This window comes from Lissotriton helveticus, chromosome 2_2 (genome assembly GCF_964261635.1).
Source record: "Lissotriton helveticus chromosome 2_2, aLisHel1.1, whole genome shotgun sequence".
NCBI lineage: Eukaryota > Metazoa > Chordata > Amphibia > Caudata > Salamandridae > Lissotriton > Lissotriton helveticus.
In genome coordinates this window covers 76433159-76458113 of record NC_136060.1, presented here as the reverse complement: position 1 = coordinate 76458113, position 24955 = coordinate 76433159, and the positions used below count along the sequence as shown (strand labels likewise).

The window sequence follows — 24955 nt, the reverse complement described above, 5'->3', positions numbered from 1 at the left end:
TACATAGATGTTTTTGCAAACGATTGCTGAATTTTAAAACATAGACGGGTTGCCTAAAGCAAAACGTGAGTCACCAGTGGCACAGCCTGTCATCCGAGGGCAAGGCGCTTCCAGTGCGAAGAAAAACAGATTAACATATTTTCTCACAGAAAGAAACTGTGCCGTGATTTTACCGCTCCATGCTTGCTGGAATTACACAAATACTTAATTAAAGATAGTCGCACACATACTGCCGTTACGACGCTTGAAAACGACCGTTTCTAAATTCGTTTTACGCAAGCACCAACCAGCTGACTAACAGCTCCGCGACGAATTTATTTCATGTAACACAGTTTTAACCAGTCTTTTTTAAAAGCAAATAAACCATTGAAACAGGGCTGTCTACGGGATAACATGATTAGTCTACATCATACAGTGTGTTTGAAATATGCGTTACAGCAGTTTATCTAAGTACTGCCTTGTGAAAAACTAACTACAGAACCACTGAGAGCTTTATATTGTCCAGCATTTAAATCCGGCCGTCATCCATAATGCTTGGTAGCAGGCTCTGCACTCTGATTACAGAACGCCGGTGTCATTAAGTGAGCAAATTAAAGACGTGAATAATTCACTGGTGCGGCTGATTGTTGTGCTGTTTGCACGCAAGATATAAAAGAAGAGAGGGAAGTTGGGCGCGCCAGAGCTGGATGGGGCTAGGAACTTGTTCACTTCACAGGCGAGCATGTACGTCGGGCACAAACTGTGCAACTTCTATTGCCCGGCGGGTGTCTGTATGTTCCAGGCTTACCGGTACTTTTATTGCGTGGTGGAGCGGTGAGGCGCCCGCGAGCGGAGGGAGGAAGTTGGGCAGAGCAGCAAATGCTGCAGAGGGAAGTGTGTATTAAAGAAGCGTTGCAACCTTAAGGGAAAGATTGCATGTGTGCCAAGCGTGGGGGAAGAGAGGGGATTCAATGCGAAGGGCAGGGGAGCTTGAAGGAGCACGCCGCGGCGTATAAAACAAAAGAAAGGAGGCACCTGCTTCATGCCGGGTGAAACTGCCACGCATTAATGCACACTGCCCGGGCGAAACTGCCACGCATTAATGCACACTGCCTGGGTGATACTGCCACGCATTAATGCACACTGTGAGAGCCATCTCCCTCCCTGGCTTCATTCCCATATGAAGAGAAGCACAGGGGAAGAGCAAATTAAGTTGTGCGAGCCGGCCTAAAAGACAAGACGGAGGGAAGAGAGGGGAGGGGGGAGGAGAAATGCGACACGGCGGGAAGGGGCAGGCAGGATGACTCAGGGGAGGGGGCGGAGCGGGGCAGAGCGGCATGTGGGTGTGAAGAAGCCGGGCCTTTGAAGTGAAGCTAAGCTTCACTTCAAAGGTGTCGGAGGAATGCGGGCGGCTGTGCACGCGCTTTTAAGCTCAATGCACATGCGCATTGAGCTTAAAAGTCACGGGCACTGCAAGGAATCGCCACGATTCCTTGCAAGTTAGATAAAGAGTCGATGAGCCCCTATAGTCTCGCTTGCTCGATGCGCATGCGCATCGACAGGCGAGACCTAAAAAGGAAGGAGCCTGCCGAGCCCTGTAAGTGTAGACACTGTCCACAAAAGAGCCCTCAACTGTGGCTGCGAGGTGCCCAGGATGAAGGGCACTGCTTGTGTTTCTACTTTGATTCACAAACCATAGACACGGGTGACTTAACACAGGGCTTATAAGGAAACCCACTTTTTAGGTTGAGCAATTTATTGCTCTGAACTATTGGGTTAGAACAAACTCGCTTGAACAAGCGGGTTTCTCGCAATGCATGTTGTGTACTGGAGCGTGAAGCTTCCCCAGGCGCGCGCTTGGCCTCACTCACACCTCATATGCCTGCTCCCCCTCCCCCGCCCCCCACGCCTCGCACCAGACTGCATTGGAATGCGCTCCACTCGCTCGCTGCCCTGCTCCCCTACCAGGCTCTTGAAGCGCGACGCTTCGCCAGCGCTTCCCTCCGACTCGCTCACTCCCCTGGTACCCCACCCCCACCCGACTTGTTTACTACTGCCTCCCCACCGTGGCTTCCGCTCGATGTCCACCAACGCAATAACAACTGCTTTGATTGTCACGTATTTTTCATTGTGTTTTCACTACAGCTTTTCTCCTCCGCATTATCAGTGTCTTTTATTCCACTATAACTAATGCTTTGCTTTTGCCGTGTTTTTAATTCAGTTTTCGCAACAGCATTTCTCTGCCTGCATTATTAGTGCATGTCCAGTTAACGGAGCTTCAAAAATACAACGGCAGCGCTAGCACAAACCTATGGGCTTCCATTGCCAGCGGCACATATGCAGCATTTATTTCGAGACTATGTTTTTAGGGCTCTGACTCCTTCCCAGTGAAACTGGGAGGAGTTTCGAGAACTAATGTTAAAGGAGAAAAAAAGAAGTATCTCCTAGGGCCTTGGAGAGAGAAATTCCACACATTCCTTAGCGTTTTCTGTCATCTGGTCAGTGATTCGTCTTCCTTGTGTTTTCGTTTTAATAGGCTTGAAGTGATAGGGTAAATGTAGTTTTGTTCCGCCATTTTGGGCATATTTCGTGCGTGCTCGCGCAAAGAAGTACATAAATTATAATTAGGAGCTGTCAGGGTGCCTCCGTTAGTGAATACAGATGGCCGGGCGCGTTCACAATTCTGCAGCGCTCAGTGCGCAGCTTCCTTGTTTTGTTAGGCACGGTGAGATTAAGTGATTTGCTCGTGACGCAAGGCCTATAGTTACCGTGTCTGCTTTCCAGGAGGACAGCACTGGCCGCGCGCGGCGATCTGTTAAGGTCACGCGCACGAGAACGCGCTCGCGGCCAGTGCTGTCCTCCTCGAAAGCTGCCTCCCTTCCCCGTGCAGGGCGGGCCGCCGCGCTGCCTGCGGCGACCCGGAAGCATTGCCGGCCAAACCGGAAAGTCGGAGCCAGATTGCTGGATACCGACCGCCTTTTAACTGCACGCCCGCTTTCATTTTCACCATTGAGGGTTTTAATATTTTTTATTTAGAGGGCGCACACCTTTTCGTGGGAGAGCAGGCCAGTCGCTGTTGCACTCCTCTGCTTCTCCTGCTATCTGTAATATGGTGCCCCTGGTATCCGTCCTCCTCTCAAGCAATGGGGCCAGCGCACCTTCCTGCGGCTCATCTGCCGCCTCGCCGCAGCACCGCCCCGCCTTCACTCTCCCCAGGGTGTCTCCTCAGCCCAGCCGGCCGATATTAAGGCCCGCGCACACACGCCAGTCCACAGGTTTTCAGGCGGTGCTGCAGTATGCTGCTCCCGCCACCTCGCCAGTAACTTTGCCAGCCCCGGGGCTCCTAATCTTACCGCCACAGATGTCCGCCGCCTCCACGTCACCAGGCAAGGACTCCAGTGCCCTCCTACTTCTAGGCGATCCACCGCAGCGTCACAGTCGTCTCTCCGGCTGCGGGTCCCACAGCCGACAGGAACGTCTTGCAGCACCTCCTCAGTCTGCAACGGGGTCCGCTCTCTCGGTGCAAGAGCCAGCGGGTCTCATAAATCGGAAGGCAAGCAGCGTACCAGCAATTCCCCGCACGTCTTCCAGCAACGAAGCTCAGCACAGCCCCGCCTCCATGTTTTGCTCCGAGAACTCAGGGGGGGGGGGCGAAGGCGATTTTCTCCGGCAATCCAGCATATAGCCGCGATGTAACTAGCTGATCCTAACCCCGCTGCGTCCTGACTTTCATCAAAGGTCAGTTTGAGTTTTTAGAATTGCTTGCCACTTGTTTTATTGTATATCGTACTTCAGTACTGAGCTGCTCTACAAGCCCTCTGGGTATAGGTTTTGATTTTTATAGAACAAAATACGTGCTGCAATAGTGATGTCGTCCAGGGGTGTCTTCTCCTACTACCCTCTAGCCCCAAGTTTCCAGGAGCGTGTATATGTTCCGAGTTTCGTCTCGATCTAATCGCTGGAGGTGAGGAGCTTCATAGTATCACTAGTCGCCTCTGGATTTGTAAACCGGCATGCGTGCAGTGGGTCCTAATATCTCTTGGCCTCGACCTGTGGGCAGTAGTTCTGCATATATCAATATCTGTTCTTGCCATAGGAGGAGATCTCCGATCCAAACTTCACATTTGGGCGCCCTCCCTCCGTCCCACCTGCATTCTGCACCCCACCCTCCGCTTAGCTAATAAAAGGCTCAGTGCCGTGAATCTTTGGCATGCCGAGGGTATATCTGCCGTGTAGCCCATGAGTGCAACTACAGGAGTTTGTGTGATATCTGTCATGATCATGTGCAGAGTGAGAGTGACAGCAGAGTGAGAGTGACAGCAGAGTGAGAGTGATAGCAGAGTAAGAGTGACTGCAGAGTGACAGCAGAGTGAGAGTGGCTGCAGAGTGACAGCAGAGTGAGAGTGACTGCAGAGTGACAGCAGAGTGAGAGTGACAGCAGAGTGAGAGTGACAGCATGAGTGAGTGTGACTGCAGAGTGAGTGTGACTGCAGAGTGAGTGTGACTGCATGAGTGAGTGTGACTGCATGAGTGAGTGTGACTGCATGAGTGAGTGTGACTGCATGAGTGAGTGTGACTGCATGAGTGAGAGTGACTGCATGAGTGAGAGTGACTGCATGAGTGCGAGTGACTGCAGAGTGAGTGTGACTGCATGAGTGAGTGTGACTGCATGAGTGAGAGTGACTGCATGAGTGAGAGTGACTGCATGAGTGAGAGTGACTCAGCAGTGTGAGTGTTCCAGAGAGAGCAGTGTATGCTTGTGCGCTTACACTGTGTGTGTGAGCGTGCAGGTTGAACATTGTGTGAGTGTGTAGGGTGAGCAGTGTGTGAGTGTGCAGGGTGAACATTATGTGAGTTTGTAGGGTGAGCAGTGTGTGAGTGTGTAGGGTGAGCAGTGTGTGAGTGCGTAGGGTGAGCAGTATGAGAGTGTGTAGGGTGAGCAGTGTGTGTGTGTAGAGTGAGCAGTGTGTGAGTGTGCAGGGTGAACATTGTGTTAGTGTGCTGGGTGGACAGTGAGTGAGTGTGCAGGGTGAGCAGTGTGTGAGTGTGCAGGGTGAACATTGTGTGAGTGTGTAGGGTGAGCAGTGTGTGAGTGTGTAGGGGCAGTGTGTGAGTGTGCAGGGTACGAAAACTCGAACTAAGTCCACCACACACACACACACACATAAGACCACACACATAAGATCACACACACCCACACACACACCACACACACACACACTCACACCACACTCTCACCACCACACACTCACCACCACACACTCACCATTACACACTCACCACCACACACGCAATCACACACACAACCACACACACACACCACCAGCCGTCAGTGCATGCTTTCACCGGGCACAAACACCACCAGCCGTCAGTGCACGCTTTCACCGGGCACAAACAGCTGTCAGTGCACGCTTTCACCAGGCGCAAACACCACCAGTTGTCAGTGCAGGCTTCCACCAGGCACACACCACCAGACGTCAGTGCACGCTTTCACCAAACACACACACACCACCAGCCATCAGTGCACACTTTCACCATGCACACACAACACCATCCGTCAGTGCACGCTTTCACCAGGCACACACACCACCAGCCAGCAGTGCACGCTTCCACCAGGCACACACACACCACCAGCCATCAGTGCACAATTTCTACAGGCACACACACCACCAGCCATCAGTCCACACATCAATTGTAAACGCATCCACAATTAACTATTGTAGCAATCGCAGTATGGTGCAATTTACTTTTAAACTTATTCATCTAAAGTGCAGCATTCCACCATTGCTACAATTCCAATCCAACCCACATAATTCCACTACACACCACATGCATACACTCCATAACACATTGCTAAAAGACATTGCCATTTACAATGCCTTTAGCTCTAACTCAAATAAATCCGAGACCTATTGCATTTCCAATGCTTGTTTTTAATGGGTTTCAGGTACTCGGCTCTCCTCCCTCGGTTGTGCTCCTTCCACAAACAGGTTTATTTATACAACGCTTCATAATGCGCTTCTGTCATTTCTAAGCACTGTAACCATCAGATGCAACTATTGCATCATTTAATGGCACGGAGTTTACCGACCTCCGAAGCATGAAGGCTGGCGGCAGAAAGAGTCCAACGTCCTTCTGCACCACGGGGGCGAGCTTATGCCAACCACGTGCATCTCTCCTGCATAAGGCACGCAATATAATATTTGGCATCAGGCTTCGTGTGAATCTGGTCCGCCGATGGGGGCCACATTCATCTGCGTGCATGTTCTGTTCCATCTGACTATACTGACCCCCCTCAGATATCCCCCCCCTGTTTACATTGATGCTCTGTGTTTGCCGATATTGATCCTATACTTATACACCTCGGCAGCGGGGTTACAAAGATACTTGCTTTACTTTCCCATTTCATTCAACACAATGTTTCACTTTCAGCTACATCTCCACCGCCGTTTACATTGGTGCTTGCTTGCTAGCAGTTTGTGCGCTCTGCAAACACAGCATTTCTGTTGCTTATTAACAATTACAAAGTATATTAGCACTAAAATATTATAACCCTGCTACATTTGTGCCTTTTAACCAACAGCCTAGTATTTTTGCTTTTATTAGCAGATTTTTACTTTCAGCTATTATGTGCTTGCTCGGCACACAAACTTTTTTTTTAATTAAGACTACGTTACTGTCTGTCCTAACGTCCGTTTTGTTGTAGCCACAGCCAAAACATTTACAAGCCTCCTTTTCATTCTAAACTTCTCTTTCAAATACAAACATATCTTTGGACCCTTGCTGCTTGACTTGGTGTTAAAGCCCCACCCACGTACTTCGCACGTCTTCTTCACAGTATGTGCTTTAGCGTCGTAGGGAAAAACAAAAAACTTCAAAGTAGCTGCGTAACTTGGCCTCCGTCTGCTTGGAGCCCAAGGTAACTGCTTCACAAGTTTAGAAATTACCATGTAAACGTTAACAAGGCTGTATTGTTGCTGTTAACTACAATGCTTGCTTTTCCGCTTTGTTTCTCTATTGCCAATTATTTGCCCCAAAGCCACACATTTAGATCAAATGCGCTATCATCCATTTTTTTAAAATATACTTTCATTGCCAATTTCCCCTCGAGTACTGCCCCCCTCCCGCTCTTTTTGCTGTGCTATATGCCGTCCGGGTTTTGCAAAAGCAAACAAAGCATTCAGCAATCTCTTTAGACGGTTATCAAAAAAGTCAAACAGTTAATAAACAAATAATCAGAAACTCTATTCAGTTCGGATTATTCCAAACGTTTAGCAAACAGGATAAAAATGTACAACTTTAACATTACACACGTGATGTTTATTAATTAGCAAATGTTCTAGCTACTGCCAATTGTGGGCCTTTAAGTACAATATTAGTTACTAAAAATTATGAGGAGTTGGACTGTTTGACTACTAGAACTGCAAAACTTCCCCCTTGCTATACTTAGCTTGGTCTTAGTGTAAGTTAAAATAACAGTTTTCATCGTTCGGTGCCCTCAGCACTAGGGCCAAATTGTTGCAAAGCAAATATTGGAAACACCTTTACACTCTGCATCACTCGATGCCCTTAGTAAACACACCAATCTAGGACACCACCACATTACTCTGGGACACCACCACAACAGCACAGTACTTGCTTGCTACCAACAAGCATTGCCATAGCCAATAGGACTCTCATTAGGAAAGTGTAAGCTATTGGCTTTGTGAATAACAATGCTATTAATTTATATATTTTCAAAGCCAACACATTAAAAAAAATTGTCATTTACAATACCAATAGCTCACACTTTCCTAATGCGAGACCTATTGCCTTGCAAATGCTTGTTTCTCTTCTGAGTTCTATTCCATTGAAGTAGAAACTTAAAAAAAGGCAGTTCTTAAGGGCATCACAAATTTCCTCTAATATTGCACAAGCCCATTTCAACAATGTCTAAAACAGGAAACTTTAAGAGAAATCTTCAAAGACACCTCCACCGCCATAAAGCCTGTGGTAAAAGGAGGTACAAAAGGGGGTGGTGATGGACGGAGCATCTGAACCAATCAAAAACTCACACACAGTCAAAAGATCTGGGTTTGATCCATCACCGTTCTTTAGCCCACTCTGCCACCCCAGTTCAGACATGGCTATATGCAAATCAGTCTGACCCTGTACCTCATGGGAACAGTCCAGCCCGAACTGCGAAGCCATGCCTTCCCTGGACCGGAAACAAGCTTCCGAGAACCGGTTTCTGGCATTACAGCCGTCTTCAGCCCGGCTTGCTTGAATCCAGTGGCAAAGTGAGCAAGGGACTCACGTCTGAGCATACCCTGCCACACTTATGGCAGCCAAAGCGGTACAAAAGGGGGTGGTGATGGACGGAGCATCTGAACCAATAAGTCTGCAGTCACAATTCAGTCACAATTCAAAACAAAACAAAAAAAGTGTTGCAGATAGGGTGGGCACAACCCACACTCTCCCAAGGAAAACAGCTGAAATTGGAGTTGTTAGCTCCGTGAACCAAGACATGGACTACAGACTTTATGGGAGTGTGGTAACAGGAATAAAAAGTTTAAGTCATATTGTTTCATTAACTTTGTGTCCAGGAGTCACTGGACCAATTAGACTAAGAGTTCTAAAACAAAAACTAAATAAAAAGACTACAAGCTCTCAGAACATGTCCATGGCATGGTATTTTGCCTTGCCTTGACCCTGCATGCAATGGTGTGGTCATCACCACAGGCTACACTGCATTCTGCTGTCAGGAGTACTATACACAGATAATATCTGCAGACCATCCTCGGAGGACTGCGGGTACGATTCCGCGTGCACAGGTAATGAATACAGTGCATGCTGAGCCAATGGCTAATGAGGACAGTGGTCCAAGCAGACCATAAAATTCTCTGAAGATACTTTAGGAAGTTATAAGCCTCTTTTGAAATCACACACTAAACTATGTTGATATAACTACAGAGCATACAGGTACCCTAAAAAAAGTAATTTAAGTTAAACTATGGTTGGAATCTAAAACATGAAACGCAGGAATATAACCATTAACCCCTTCAAATGCACTGCCTGTAACCCAAACATATATAACATGTCACAAATGACAGAAATAGCATCTCATGTGAAATCACCAATAACACCAACAGCTCATCAAGCAGTGCTAGGAAACCACATGAAATGGCCAGGGACCATGTAAGTGAGCCAGATATGGCCCTACCCCATGCCTGTCATAATACCCTGAGCTTTCTCGATACATGGGCATACATGACCTGACCTGCAGCTACACTTGTCTGCACTGCACCCAGAGCACAGATGCATAAAGCATGTTGTTGTATGTATGGCAACGCTGGTCATGCCACATGCAGCCTACATGAAGGGGGATAAAGGTAGCAATTTGGCACTGGTTGTGAGCAGGAACATAGATACCCCGGGTAATGTCCTAGAACCATGACTGCATGGGCAACAGGTTAATAATGTTGGAGTCTAGAACAAGGTTTTGGCTCAAAATGGCTTGACACAACCACTGAACATCTAGTTTCAGAATAACGATATGATTTGAGGAGTTGGACGTCAATGATTGTTGAAACATTCATTGAGTGATGGGCCATGAGAATTCCCAGGGACTCCATGCACAGAATTAAAGTCCGTGTTTAGAGTATGAATGCTTTCAGTTCTCCCCGTCACTGGTAGATACTCAGATCAGAGTGTCATATGGTAACACTAGCCCCTGTAGGTTCAGAAGGTATAAAAAAGGATAACTTTTTTTTCTGTTTGAGCAAGGTGTTCTTAATTTTAATGATGTATGGGCGCGCATCTCATTGGAACGGTTTCAAGATGGAGGCAGCGAGAATGGCGTGATTGAAGGCTTTTTGTTAATGATTTTACAATGAAAGTCAAATTCACTAGGGCGAATGGCTTGAAGCTCCTACTTTTGTTAGCTGTGCAGACACTAGGCGAGACATGGTGCTGCGCAGTCTTTGTTGTGGAACTGCAGTTTGCCGTTTATCTGGAGTAAGAGTTGCTGCAACTAGTGGAGTGTGGGAGGTAGCGGGCCTGTAAGTTGAGTTGTACATTGATTGACTGCCTTGCCTCCACTATTGCTTTGATTGATATGATCAGTTTTGTTTGGCTAGTGAAGATAGAGTGTTAAAAAGTCAAAGATGGTTTGTGATACTTATATTGTCTCTCCACACCAGAAGTATAGGTGTGTGAGAGTTCAGGTTGGGAGAGTGCAGAGCTGACTGCATCCAGCATGCTGCCTTTGATTTGAATGAGGTAATTAACCTCATGGATGCCTTGGACAAGAAGTCACAGATGTAGATGTCTGTTCCTTCTTTGGGAGAGGTGTTTCGGATAAAGCTTAAAGGCACAGATGAAGGATTTGCTGGAATGTGGTGTTGTGTAGATAACATAGAAGGTGATCATCACAGGCCAAGTGACAGGTCGGGGTTTCTCAGTAGAGAAATAGAAGATGCAGAACCATGCTATTCTGCGGATGGATGGTAGAACGATCACTACCCATTTTTTTTAACACATTTTATTGGTCAAGCGACACATGTAAAGCAGAGCCCTGTAACCCAGCGACTTCTGCACAATTATAACAAAGAATTGACTGACATTTTTTCTGCAACTGTACTCAATAAGACCTTAAAGGAAATACAACATAAAACTAACGCCCCCACCAACTCCCCCCAAGTGCACTACCCATCCGCCCGACTGGATCTGCATAGGTGTTGAAAGTCGAATTCCCCATCCGGGCTCCACCCCCTACCGCGCTCCCAGAGTCCCACTACCCATTTTTTATGGGTGGTCGGTGTTGCGCGATATAGTCAATAGGGAATGACCATGCAAATTATGCGTGACAAGGTAGAAATGAGCCATGGTTTCTAATGTGGTTTGCATCAAGGCTAAAAGATCTGCCCTCACTGCTGTTTGTACAGTCTTAACTACAAAAATAGACCACACGCTTCGAGTATGAATTCGGCCAGTCACTGCATTCCCAAGCATAAAAGTTAATTACTTAAGCTAGAAAATGATGAGTTTATTTTCAGTACATGCTTCGTTCCTTTCGAGCCCCTTCTCACTCACAAAACAGAGTCTCTTGTAAACGACGTACTTGAAAATACAGACTATATATGATCCCATTTTTAGGTCTCGCCTGCTACACAGCATAACTGCCTCTGCTCTCACTTACAAGAGATATTTTATACAACAAGAAGCTTGCCATCGGCCAATTCTCTAACATTTGTTGGCTTTATTGTCACTCTTATTTGTTTCCTTCTAATTGTAATTGGCCACTGTGTGCTGGCTTCACTTCCACTTTTTTCGGCAGGAGCAGGGCCCAAGTACTAATTGCTGTCCTTCTGCTGATCACTCTGGATTGAGGCACTACTACTATTTTTCCTTCTTTCCTGTCGTCCTTGTTGAGACTCTTGTTAGTCGTAGCTGTGTTTTACTTCACTATCCCAGACACACTTTACAAAAGTCATTTTCTCCTCTGAAATGGATGTTCATTGTGACAATAGATGTTATCTGATTTTATTGGGACAACATATCTGCTTCCAAATATATTTACATTAAGACATGGGCACAATTGCTTTCTTTATGTGGTGGCATTTTTTTGCCATCACACAAATGTCATTTTTCTTTTCTACAGAGGTTCACTGATTTGCTCAGAATCACAGGGGTGCTGTGCCGAGACCTAACCAGCACTGATTGGCAAAGCCAATAAACCTTGTCTTTGAGACTATTAGCTCTGCCATTGCCTTTTGAACATGCTGTAAGGCATGGGGATTGCCGACTTTGGCAATGATTTGTAGCCATCCTGTATAGCAGTGTGGCTGCTATGCAGCAATGCTAAAAACAATTAAAAGAAGGAACATGATGCATCAAACGTTAATGCACTCTCAAAAATTAAAGAAAAAAACATTACCCCTAGCTACATTACCGTGCTTTTTTAGCCGCATTGCAAAGCATTTGCACTACTGTACAGCATGGCTACTGAACATTGCCAAAGCCAACAGCTTTCATAGGCAAGACCTATTGGCTCTGGCAATGCTAGTTACCCATACTTCCCAACTTTTAATGTGTCGTAAGTTAGTTTCTCATCACTATTATCAGCTTCCTTACTGCTTGTTCTAATCTTTCCAATACTCATCCAAGTTTAAAAAAAAAAAAAAAAATCAGTACACAGCACTTTCTCCAAAAAGATTTCCTTTAGAACTCTTGAGACTATTTATAATGACTTATAATGATGAATTAGGCCGTGCACAGGAGATAGCAGCCTGACTGTGGCCAACCTGGAGTCAGTGCCAAGAGCAGACCCATGTTACTACTACAGACTTTAAAACCACCATAGCTGTCCTGGAATAACGATAAACTCTAATTAGATTGCAGCAACCCTGGTCACATACAGTACCTGTCTGGATGATTTTCAGAGGTTGCAATTTACTTTTCGATACCAAAGCTTTTGAAGCCGGGGGTGCAGTAGCACTTTTGGAACGAGTAATCGTCCGAGACGCTTCATCATTTTTAGAACCGCTTGTACCAGCTGCTGCTAAAAAGGAAAGGGAAAAAACACTGCATTACAATAAGGAAATGCAAAGCTAGTCAACAACGATAAACACATTCATTGAACACACTCAGCTTAAATGCTGAAGCCATGCTATCAGTTTTGTAGGGGGCACACATGTTCACACAAGGTACACATTTACATTTTAACAGGGTGAATCTAGAACGCTCCACCGAGTTAGTAGCGTGCAGAGTTTACAAAGTCAACAATCTGCTAGATCAACTATTAACACTACATAAAGGAGGTGGAATTATTGATACTGCAACAATAGCCGTAATGTCCACTCGATGACTGCCGTTTATTGACCATCTTGGTGCTGAAAAACCTCACTGGCAGTCGGGTCAAAAACATCATCCTTGGGCTATTGAATTAAAATTGACAATGCGCACACCCGGGGCCTTAACTCGTGGGAGGCATTCAACCTATTTGATTAGTAAAGCAGTCAGATCACACCAAAATCTACTAATCTAACCTACCACAAAAAACGGTAGCGAATACAAAAAAAATTCACTCCTAAGAGTCCAAGACTAATCCCAATAACCAGCAATACTCAAAACCCATTGGATTAACCACTACCACTGGGTTCTGGATTTGGTGCCAATGGCAGTAAAGTGCTTCAATGCCCCACCAGGGATAATCAGTGCTACATAAATCCATGTATAGTTGCGTGACGGTATGATGATAGTTTCTTTGTTTGTTTTTATGGTTGATTCTAGAATTATAACTCGTACCTGATTTTGCCTCAATTTGACGTAGAACGGGATAACCAGGTACAGTCATTGATTTATGCAGCTGTGAACGGATGACTATTCTTCTTATTTCCGTTTGGATATTAAAGGGAAGATCTTCTGTTAATTGATACAGATATAACATGACACAGATGCAATTTGTGATCAGCCACCTGTTATATAGATTTCATTTTTATCGCAGTTTGTAACTACTCCGACAGCACCTGTCGAGCCCTTTATTGCATTGGTACTGAATATCTGTTCCCTATCTCACCCAACCTCTTTCCCCTCCCTACCTGACCTCTCTGTCCGCTTCCCTCCCTTCCCTCATCTATTTCTTTAATTGCAACCTGTTTGACAAAATGCAAATAAAACTATAAAAAAAAATTTACAAATAAAAATAAATCCATCTATAGTACAGTGCAGTGTAAAGCAAGGCTGATGCCCAGTTAAGGGTCCAAAACCTTGTGTCACCACGTGACTTGTACAGAGCACAAGGGTCACACAAAAGTAATGGTCACCAGAATACAAGGAATTACTTGGACGAACCTGCACAGTCCTCTTAAGAAGAAACCTTGGCGGCATGCCATGAAGCCAATTGTACACCCCCGTATGAATTCTAAAATTAACTCTGGCCTTCATTGGCAAACAATGGAGAGTCTAATGAGAGATTTGGTCTCACAGAGGAAAAAGACCATATGAACTGCTGCAGTAAGTAAGTCCTAGCAGTCACGTAACCTGGACATCAGGTAGGCCAACAGGGATTTCTAAAGTCCTTGGGCAGCTAGCACAACACTCAGCAAAGTTTGTGCAATTTATACTGGCATTTCTTGACTATGCGTCCTCATCCCCCTGATATCCCATACTTCGAGCCACCAGTGATCATTTTGACGTTTAAGACACAAGTTGGCATCACAGATGAAGCCCAGGGTGAAGCTAGCAGGGTGGGTGGATGCAGACAGAGAAATGATTAAGTGCGTATATATCTCAGGCCTAGAACTATTAAATTAATCTTTTCTTCATTTAGTTTCAGGTCTTACTCAGTTTATGATCTTGGAAAAGCTACCTGTCCTCCTACATCCCTTGAAATGGGCCATTTGGTAAAGTCATTGAAAAATAGATCTGGAGATCATTTGCACAGGAGTGGAAAAGGGAGTTATTTTAGATAGATCAATGGAAGAAGAGGCTTAAAATACACAGTTAATTATAAAGGGCCAAATAAACGGCACGGAGGAGGATCCACAGCTCCAATAAATCTTTTTAGAAAAGGGATCCTGCCCGTATTAAAACCTTGCCCCTGTTGTGAGCCAGTACACTTTATTGGAAAGGGGGGCATGCGACTCTCTTCCCCGAGCCTCGATGAGGCCCTAGGGAGCCCATCCCTGGGGTAGTTTTACAATTATGGGGAATAACTATAACGTGCACACCTGCGATACATAATTTTGTCATGATGTTATTTCAGATGTTGCAGTCATGTCATCAATGATGTCATTGAACACGTAGAGTGATGTAATATGGAAGGTAATTATCAGCGATTGGCGAGGGGTAGTTATATTCGTTTGAAATAACTAACTGGTAAATCCCAACAGTTTTATTTGTTTAAAGTGGTATGTTTTAACTGGCAGCTTCACCTTACTATAATGTCCCGTTACCTTTGGTTTTTTTTCCCAGTGAATTTATATAATATTTTTTTCATTTCAGTCACTGACTAACATTGTGAGTGACTGCATTCTGCTCTTCCACAAACAGCACATCACACAAAGCTATTCACTACTGTGGCCCAGTGTACTTTGAGGACTAAATCGTACTTATCCTGTAACAATTTGTTCGTAGCGTGTAGTCCTGCAGATTCACGTGCTCCGCATAATCCGGCCATCTTGTGTTAGGGTCCATCATTGCAACGTGCTTTTCTTCTAAAACCTTTACAGACAAGGGTTCTGCTTGAACTCCTCCATTAACATGGGCACAGACTCCACCCTAGATTGTTTTCAGCTTAGAGAGTGAAATTAGAATAAGACTTCTGTGATGTGCTGTGCGCCATGTATGTTGTCAAAGAAGTAAAGTGTGAGTAAAGTAAGCATGTGACTCCTGATTTTTACCCTGTTGTACTTTTTCAAAGTCAGTTTCACAGCATGCGTCCCAAGTCAATGGCGCCATGTCAGAACGGGCGCTATGAAATTCAACAGAAAAAAGTTTGTCTGGTGCGGAAAAACGCTCCCTGCCTGCCGGTCGCACTTAATTTAAAAACAAGACTGTTTTTTTAACAAATCATATGAGAGTGTTCTTCAATTTATTTCCAATAAATAAGAGCTTTTAGTCATGTAACACCAATTTCACAGCTATTTCTGTTTGTATACAACCGGGTGATTAGGTTAAAACATGGGCACATGTCAGGATTGAGCTGACCATTATTTCAATTATGTTTTAGATTCTGTAATCTGAAGGCCACTGATGAAGAATCATAAATGACCCGAAATGCATCGGGCAGAATTCTTGGCATGATTATAGTGTAAACTGATGAATATTTGGAAATCATGAAGGATACCGAATAATATATAACATTTCAGCTAATAAAGAAATTGGCGTTACATGACTAAAAGCTCGTAATTATTGGAAATACATCGAACACTGATATGATTTGTTTAAAAAACAGTCTTGTTTTTAAGTTAAAAGCAAGCATGTGTCATAACTATCCACTTAGAGGGAGGGCATCAGGGAGGTTTAGGTACCCAGACTATAAGATCTCACATGCCAGATTTCTAGGTCGAGTTGCTTGGGGTCTGGGTGACTGCAGTCTGATCAGTAGTTACTCGTGGAAATGATGGACATCTCCAGGAGCTCTCAGTACTAGAGCTATCAGACCAAAGCTGGGCCACAAGAATGAGGATGATTGACACCAGCCTCATCTTCCTCACCGCATATGGGAGGAGTGGGGAGAGGAGGAGGAGGAAACATATAGGCAAATTTTTTTTTTAGATTTTTTTTGTAAACAAAGCAAGCAATATGCAAATAAACATTGCATCACATGCATCCTAAAATCAGTACAAAAGAAATATTTGTACAGTGTTACACCATTTTCACATCACCATCCACCCGTCCTTCGGCTGTCCAACTTGCCGACCGTAGAGTGAAACCGTTAAGAAGCGACTCAAAACCCGCTCAAGACAGGGGAATGGCAAGAACCGCTGTATAGCCATTCAATTCCCTCCAAATCTTTGACCATTTCCGCAGACACGCACAGCTTTCATATATCACCTTTTCTGCTAACATGAACCAGTCCATGTCTCTCATCCAATCCCTCAATTGCGGTGCTAGCGCCACCCCCACACAGTCGGGTCACATTGCGTTTGGCCACAGCTAGTCCCAGGTTTATCCAGGTTTGCTCCAGGATTTAAATCTGTTGCTTCCCAGATGTTCAATTGCACCATTTTGCTGAAACAGCCATGTTACCCCCATATAGATCATTCATGCATGCAACCACTCCTGCCCAGTAGTGCTGTATACTGGGGTAACCCCAAATAATGTGCACTGGGACAACAGCCTGCATCAACGGCCCTCACCATTTTCATCATGTGTGAGCATGCAAAGTACGACCTGTGGAGAAGTTTCAATTTACCAAGTGGAACTCACACTTGATTACCACCTCCCTTGGGGAGAGTGATAGTCAAATATTCTTGACCAGTTCATTCATAGTGCATTGCTCAAGGACTGTGGATGTGTGTACCTGGAGGTGAAGCTTGGCCATTTTGCATTTCCTTGGAGTTGCTAAAGAATTTGATGGCTGGGGTTCCCCATTGCTTGAGGTAACCGAGGAGGGCTTGCGGGTGGAGTTTCCACACGTGGACTTCTTGATGCTTCCCATTTAGCAGGCATGCAAAGCAGTTGTCCATACTCAGCAGCTGTTCAATTAAGAAGTGGATCTTGCAGCAGACTGCCCAGTGCCACTTCTCCTGTGCTACATCAGACAGCTAGTAGTGAGTACCCCCCTGCTTCTGTATGAAGCACATGGTTGACAAGAAGCCTGTCTCTATGAGAATCAACTTGCCCTGGACAAGTTTAAAAATAGCTTTCGCATCTAGGAGAATGGACAACTAGGTAATTGATGCATTGACCATGATGCTAAGGAGTCCAGGTACTTTGATCACAAGGAGAACAGCAAGAAACACCTGCTGAGCGACAGGTGGTTCACATTCCACCATTTCAGAAAGCAGTGACTGCTGCCTTTATTAACACTAGATATTCCCTATGACCCTCCGCTTGTGACCATTGCCTCGCCAAGACCTCCAGGAGTACACACGTGCTATCTGGTGTGGGGCACAATTGCTATGCAGGAGGCCATCTTACCTTGGAATGATAGTCCTTACAGTGAGTGGGAGAACAGACTGAAAAAGAAGCTGCAGCTGTTGAAATATCACCACCCTCTTCTGGTTGAGATACACTTTCCCTGTGACATTTATCAATGAACACAGGAATAGCTGGATCTGTTGGGGTTGAAGGTGTGATTTATTTGTGTTTGTGGTAAACCATAGCTTCAGAAGTAGGGAAACTACGGTCTGAGTGTGTCCTAGGCATTGTTGCCTGCTGCTCCTCTTGATCAGCCAGTCATCGAAGAATAGAAAGGCATGAAGGTCACGCCTCTGTGGAGCTGCATGGTCACCACTGTCAGGCACTTTGTGAACACCATGAAAGCCCTGATGACGCAGAAGTAGGGGACCCTGAATTGATAGTGTTGTTCACTTACCTGAATAAGAAAGTACAGGCGATTGGCCGGGTGGATGGGAACATGAAAGTAGGTGCCCCTCAGATCTAGCACCATCAAAGTCTTCTAAGAGGAACAAGAGAACATCCTGCATGGTTGTCATAACAAAGTGCTCCAACAGGATGTACCAGTTTAGTGACCTCGGGTCTAGAATAATTTGAAGAGATCTTTCCTTCTTTGGAATGATAAGTACAGAAGTACAAGCATTTGCCACGTGTGAGGTGGTCCTGCCAGAAGATGTGGAACAGGTGTTAAGTTAGGGGGGGGGGCTGTTGTGGAAATGTAGGTAATTGCCCAGCTGAACTACTGCTTAAATCAACTGCTATGAGGTGATTTTCTCTTAGCAGGGGTGAACATATTTTAGTCTCTTCTTGATGGGTGTGGTGTGATCAGGGGAGAGTTCGGGTATGTCAGTGTCTGGAGAAGGAGGCCCCTTTACCAGAGCCACCTGTGCCTCTGCCTTTGTCATTATTCTCTCTGTAACCACCCTTGTATATGTTCTGTCTGCCAGTGATTAATGAAAGTCCTGCGGCTGGCGCTGGTAGGTATGCGCCTGAGCGGGAGGTGTAGTTTTGCCCTGCCCTTGGGTTGTTGTCTGCCAAAGCACCCCTTGCCCATTGGAGATGCAGTTTATAGGGAACACGTCGACTTTGCAAACACTGTGACCTCCTTTATTCTTTCCAGCTTTTAATCCACTTGGGGCCCACGAGGTGTTCCCCATCAAAAGGAACGTCGAGGAGGTATAATTTCACCTCTAGTGTGAGCCCAGACATCTGCAGCCATACATGCCGGCAAAGTCGAATGCCCTTATTAATGCAGAGGGAAGCAGTGTCGAGGTCATCTAGTGCACAACAGATATTTGCATTTGAAATGATCTTCCTCTCAGCTGCAAACTCCTCCTCCCGTCTTCCAATAGTGTTCCGGGAGTTGCTGCACATTTCCTTCCAGTGAAACCAGTCATACCTCATAAGCAAACCAACAGAGTAGGCGATATCACAATGGGCAGCTGCTCCCACTGCCACGCACGTGCCAGGAGCGTCAAGGCACTTGCTCTACTTGTCTGGAAGGGGCATCACCTGTTTGACTTGCGCAGAGGCACACTTCCGCGCTATTTGCACTGCGAAGGGGTCTGGGACTGGCAATAGATGTAGAGTAGATTATGTGGAGAAGCTTTACACGTCTTGTCGACCTGCAGTGTGACAACCACTGCCTTGATGGGCTCTTTATAGATATCTGATTTTAACATGCCCTTAAGTATTGGGAGGACCTGAACTGTGTGCTTTGTTTTGCAGAGGTTCTCCACTTGGAAGTCCTCTTCCAGGACATGGTGCATTCCCAGTTGGTAGGTGGCAGCTGTACTCTGAATCACTGCATGATATGCGATGGCATCATCAGGTGGGGATGGCTTTGCTGGTTTTCATGATAGTCCACAGGGTTGTAGTTATGGTCATTGCAGGGGAGCGCCACATTTCTTGCCCTTAGGGGCTGATCATAAGGGTCTACATACCCATACTGGCAGCCTGGTCTGAGAACGAGTGCACTGAACTCTAGTGACTTTGGCGGTTGTGGTGGGGTGTGAGGGTGTGAAGGTGGTGTCTAGAACTGCTCTACCAGCATGCAAATGCAGTTTGGGTGTCATGTTTTACCTTGTGACGTGTGTGGTGACTCAACCAGTGCTGCAGTCCACTGAGGACACTTAATTTACATGCCCCTGGGTGCTCCAGGTACTATATACTATGGAAGTTAAAGTAAATTAACTTATGCCAATTGGGGCTTAGCCAAGTAAACATACACATTTTATGGGTTTGAGCACATGCACTAAGGCATGGTCAGCAGGGCCCAGCGCATCACAGCCATCACACCAGCACAAAATCCAGCAACAGGGCAAAAAGTGGAGGGGAAAGCTTGCAAAAAAGTTATCTCTTCACCATCTGCATCAGCGCTGAGTTGTCAACTAAATTATGAATTTAAAAGAACCTGCTATAGAATTCCTTGCCTTCCTCAATCTTCAGGAAACAATAACAATTTCAAGACAACTCTGGTAATTAAGGGACCTGATGGAGAGAGATTGGAGGTTTGTCTAGAACATGGATCCTCGCAAACATTTGCCCGGGGGCCACAAAGTATGGTGTGTTGTGAACGAGGGCTGCACTGATGCCAGCAGAGTGGGGGGTCTGGGTGGAACAGGAGAGGTGCAAGGAGGTCTAAAAAACGTTAAATAATTGGGCAAGCATTTATTTGCAAGTTAATTAAAGTTAAGTGGTCCAGGACACCACTGTAGTTACTGGATAACTTTATTTAACATGCAAATAAATGCTTGTCTGTTTATTGAAAAAAAATTGGAAATGTTAGTGCTGCTGTTTACCAGGGGGGGCATTTGTAAAGGTCAAGAGGGCCGCAACTGGCCCCAGGGCCGTACTTTTGAGTATCACTTGTATAGAAGAGGTTTTGACTCCTCACAAATTAACATGCCTGCTGCAAAGCATGTCTATCATGCAGATCACAAAAGAGCATTTATCAAACAATCTGAAGTTTTTACTTTTTCTAGTCTTTCTATTTGTCGATTGCTTTTACTATAATGATTTTAATTATTTGTACAGTCAACAAATAAATTCATATTACATCAAGGGCTAATTCTACAATGAATCGTACATACCAGAATGCACTTGGGAGGTCTGGTGCAAATACGCCAGCAGTGTGCTCCCACACCCCTGAAATCATATACTATAGCTACTGCAAGTCTGCACACCCCGGGGGTTGCTTCCCTCACCCCTGGGCACCTCTCCTATGCCAGTATTCATTGTAGGAAAAATGATATAAACCAATCAGAAACTGATCGCAATCTCAGCATGAACTGCATCGTTTTTCTCACGCTCCCCTTACCAGCCACATGCAGGAACAGTGACGCACTTGCTGCGACATGTGAGCAGTCTCGGTCATATAAATGCAAACCGAACCACTTCCCACTTAGGCCACAATGCACTCACACACATTCTATCCATCTATACACGATCTAATGCTTAGCATCCTGTCTCCCACTCCTCTGTTTCAAATTCATGCCATCCAAAGCACACACACAGAGTGGCATGCCACCCTTCAACACGTGTTTCTGTGCCTCGTCAGGTTTATGAAACGCTATAGAATTTCAACTAAAATACAATACACATATGTGAGGGGTGGATCCTAAATGCCCCTGAAAATATGGTACTTAGCACTTAAATGAATGTTGCAGAGGTGAAAGTGAAGATAGCAGCATTATATGGTGTACAGAGCCAAGTGGCTCCCAAGTAGCATGTGTATGCCTGGGGGAAATAAAATCTAGAACTGGGGTACACGTTAACCGATCCGTGTTGGTGCTTTAGTGTGGTTAAGGCAATATCACGCAACATAAACTTCTCTAATATAGAAGACAATTTGGGATAACGTTAAAAACCCATGAAATTCGCCAAATTGGACTGGTTACTTGCTTTTGAGTGCCACATACGCCAAAGCATTGTAGGGGCCATCAGGCACACGATTTGGAAAAGCCCATTGAATGTGCATTATTGGCCAGCAAATTCTAAAAAAAAATACTTTGGATTCACAAATAGTGACTCTGGCTGGACAGTGGGAGGGGGCGGTGGGAGATGAGCAGATGTTAAAATGCGGTTGCGGTGACGTCGTATGCAAATTTAAGTAGACAGCGCTACTTTTATCCAAGCGCAGATTTACACTAGAGGGAAAGAGGAGCGCGGCTGCCCGCTTTGTGGGCAATATCAAGTATAGTTAATGCATTTCGAGGACCAGATGTAATCCACTGGAGAAATTAATGGAGAGAGGGCGGCAGAAAATATCTGTAACATACGTATGGACTAATCTCAAGACCGTGGACTCTGAATAGTACACATTCTATACGTGCATTTTGCACCATGAAGGGCTGTGTTATTTTCTTTACTGGATAAACTAACTAGAACTTGGTAAGCTCCCCAAAACTGATGTTTTGTCATACCTTTTTTAAAATGTTAAATCTGCTTTGATTTTGTAAACACAGAAGAAAAGTAGAGTGCTATGGCAGATCTACACTTTTCCATTCAGAGCCAATGTGACCTGTCAAGACGTACATATTATGGAAGTCTTGTATGCAAATAGAGTGAATAATCGTGAATGTGGTAAGTACTATTGTATTAATTTAAGCAACTGACAAACTGTCAAAACAAAGTTTTAAACTTGAGAACTGGGGAGAGAGTGGATTGAATTTGAGACCTGCAGGGAATTAATTGGGGGGGGGGGGGGGGGTGCAGCAGGATTCGTTTTATTGATGGAATCTGTGATAGGAGAAAGGTGAGAGCAACACAGGCAGGATCTAGTAAGCTAGGAAAAAGTTATGTAGCGCATGATACCCATGTGATGGGGAGGGGGTTAGCATTTATCAGTAAGTAGGAGCGGTTGCTGGGCCATTATGGGGGAAGGTCGTCATTTCTAGTGTGTTGTATGACCTCTGAGAAAAGAGTGGCTCATTGGGGGAGAAGGGTCTTTTGCACAGGACTCGTATGTCCTCATGGTGGAGGGCATCCGCCTCTGCCACATCCCATCCACGGACCGCTCCATACCAGGCCTCCATTAGAGAGGCTGTTGGGGACCGCCAATGAAAGGTAAGGGTACGCTTGGCAGGTGGAATTGCTACAGAGGCTAAGCTCAAGCATATTTTGTTTGGTTTGCGGCATTCGAAAATACCAAGTGAACATGCCTCCCATGTGTGGATATCAGGGAGCTCCCTGACCTTATTTAGGACTTTGTGTACCTTTTTCCAGTATTGGGCAGGACCAAAACCTATGATGCAAAACCTGCGCCAGAAGCTTGGCATCTATGACAGGTAGCGCCAGCTTTGGGGGGGGTGTATGTTTATTGGGGGGGGGGGGGGGTATGTTTATTCGGGCCAGGGTGAGGTATGCGCTGTGTAACATGAAGAACTGCAGATTCTTGAAGCGAAAGTTGCGGGAAACCTAACATGGGAACTGCAGGGTTATTTCCCACTTCTTACTGTGTAACACACGCATCCAAACTCCTCCTCCCACCTATGTCACAGTGTGTCAAGGGAAAGCATGGTTAACTCACGTATGGCTTTATACAGCCAGGTAATTAAATGACGACCAGGACCCATCACTAATATCGTCTGCAATACAGGTTGTGTTACAGGTTCTGCCACTCTATTGTTCCACAGGGTATTATAAGTATGGGTGAGTCGACTATGAAAGATAAATTGCCCTGGGATTAAACCATACTCAACTACTAGCTGGTCAAATTAGAGTAATTGACCAATCAGGTAAAGATTCCCTGCTGTAAGAATCTACCGTTCTGTGTGGGGGGCCAGGTCAAGCCTTGTATAGAACTCGGGAAATTTGGGAAGACCAAGTAGGGGCAGCACTGGGGCATATGCCAGAGATTTGGGAGGCATACGATGTATGCGCGTCAAGCAAATGTGAGCCACAGACACTTGTATCGGTGGTATTGAGGGGGTGGTGTTTTAGGAAGTAGTAGGTGATGGGTTGCCACGGATGACATCACAACGTCTGTGTTGCAGGTCATTTTGTCATACTTCTTATAATAATAACAATTTAAAAAACAACAACTCTCAGCCGCTACCAAGAATCTCTAAAAACCCAAGCTTTATTCAAAGCCTTTTGTTTAATAATAAATGTAGCGTTAACAGAAGAGTGATTCTTTAAGAAGTACGCTCTGCTAAGAAAAGGACTATTGCTTTGTTCTCTCAATGACACGATACGGGTGCCAAATGAAGCAATACTGGGCAAATTCATTTATTATGGTAGACAAAGAACCTTGTAAGGCCCACTACAAAATACTTAGGAGCCCATTCGGACTAAGAAAATGTACTATGCCAAGCGCCGCATTCAAGGGGCGCGCACTTAGGATCCGGCCCCCGCCTCCGGTCTCACGAGATTGGGTGGCCGGCTCGCCCTATGGGCACCCGGCTGCCCGTGGCATGCCCGTAGCACGGGGTCAGGTGGCGCTTCCGGAGAGGTGAGGGGGCGGAGACCTTGGGCCTATTTAGGGGGAAACCCCCGAGGCCTCTGTCTCTGTTCCTGTTGCCCCCTCGTTCGCCCAGGACCTTCGCGCCGACGCTCCTGACCCCCGGGGACTTGTTTCGGACTCAGATTGTAACTCCATGGCTCCCGTTGGATTGTCGAGGGAGCGCACAGGGTGTCGGGGGAGGTCGAGTGCGCCGGCGTGACTTATCGGAGCTCAGCGGTGCGGCGGGGAGTCAGCAGCAACGGGCCCGGCGTCTTCGGTGCTTCGCTCGCTAAGCAGGTAGGGGGCCGGGTGCCTTTGGGGGCCTGTGGACAGCCGTGGGACCGGTCAGGGGAATTTTAAGACTGGGTTCATCCTTTGCGGGTGCAGCGGCTGTTGGCGGGCTCCTGCTGGGATAGGGATCTGAGCGCGGCCTAGCAGCGCCATACTTGATCAGCATAACGCGCGTTTAGGAAAGGAGGTAGAGAAACAACTGACGAGGAGTTGCTAGAATGGCGCCAAAAAAGGGAGGGCACAAGAGAAAGGAGAAGGCCTCCCCACCCCCCAACCCTTAGCAAGGAGAGCAGTAGCGCTGTCTGTATCCTTAGAGGAACATGATCCCTGTATTTTATTTCCGAATGCTATATAGATACAGGTATATATTTACAACAAGGGGTGGTGAGGGACAGAGTCTCTGAATTAAGCAGAATACTCTCACCCAGTCAAGAGATCAGGGCTAGATCCAACACCGTTTTTTAGCTCATTGCACCATCCCAGTTTCAGAACCTGGCTGTATGCAAATTAGTCTGTCCCTGGCCCAGTGCATCATGGGAACAGGGCAGACCAGACTACAAAAGCCAATTCTTACACTGGGAAGGAAACAAGCTTCCGGGGACCGGTTTCTGGCATTACAGCCGTCTTCGGCCC

The 24955-nt window shown here is 45.9% G+C and overlaps 1 protein-coding gene across 4 annotated transcripts in view; it reads right to left on the bottom strand.

The window, feature by feature from the left end:
* MTUS1 (microtubule associated scaffold protein 1) overlaps positions 1-24955 on the bottom strand; it is a 972936-nt gene that overhangs the window by 487114 nt on the left and 460867 nt on the right. For 2 of the 4 annotated variants that reach the window (XM_078678114.1, XM_078678113.1), the window contains exon 5: positions 12383-12520. In XM_078678114.1, coding sequence (XP_078534240.1) covers positions 12383-12520 — 138 coding nt within the window. The remainder of the gene's footprint in view (positions 1-12382; positions 12521-24955) is intronic. The other 2 variants (XM_078678116.1, XM_078678115.1) reach the window with 1 other exon arrangement.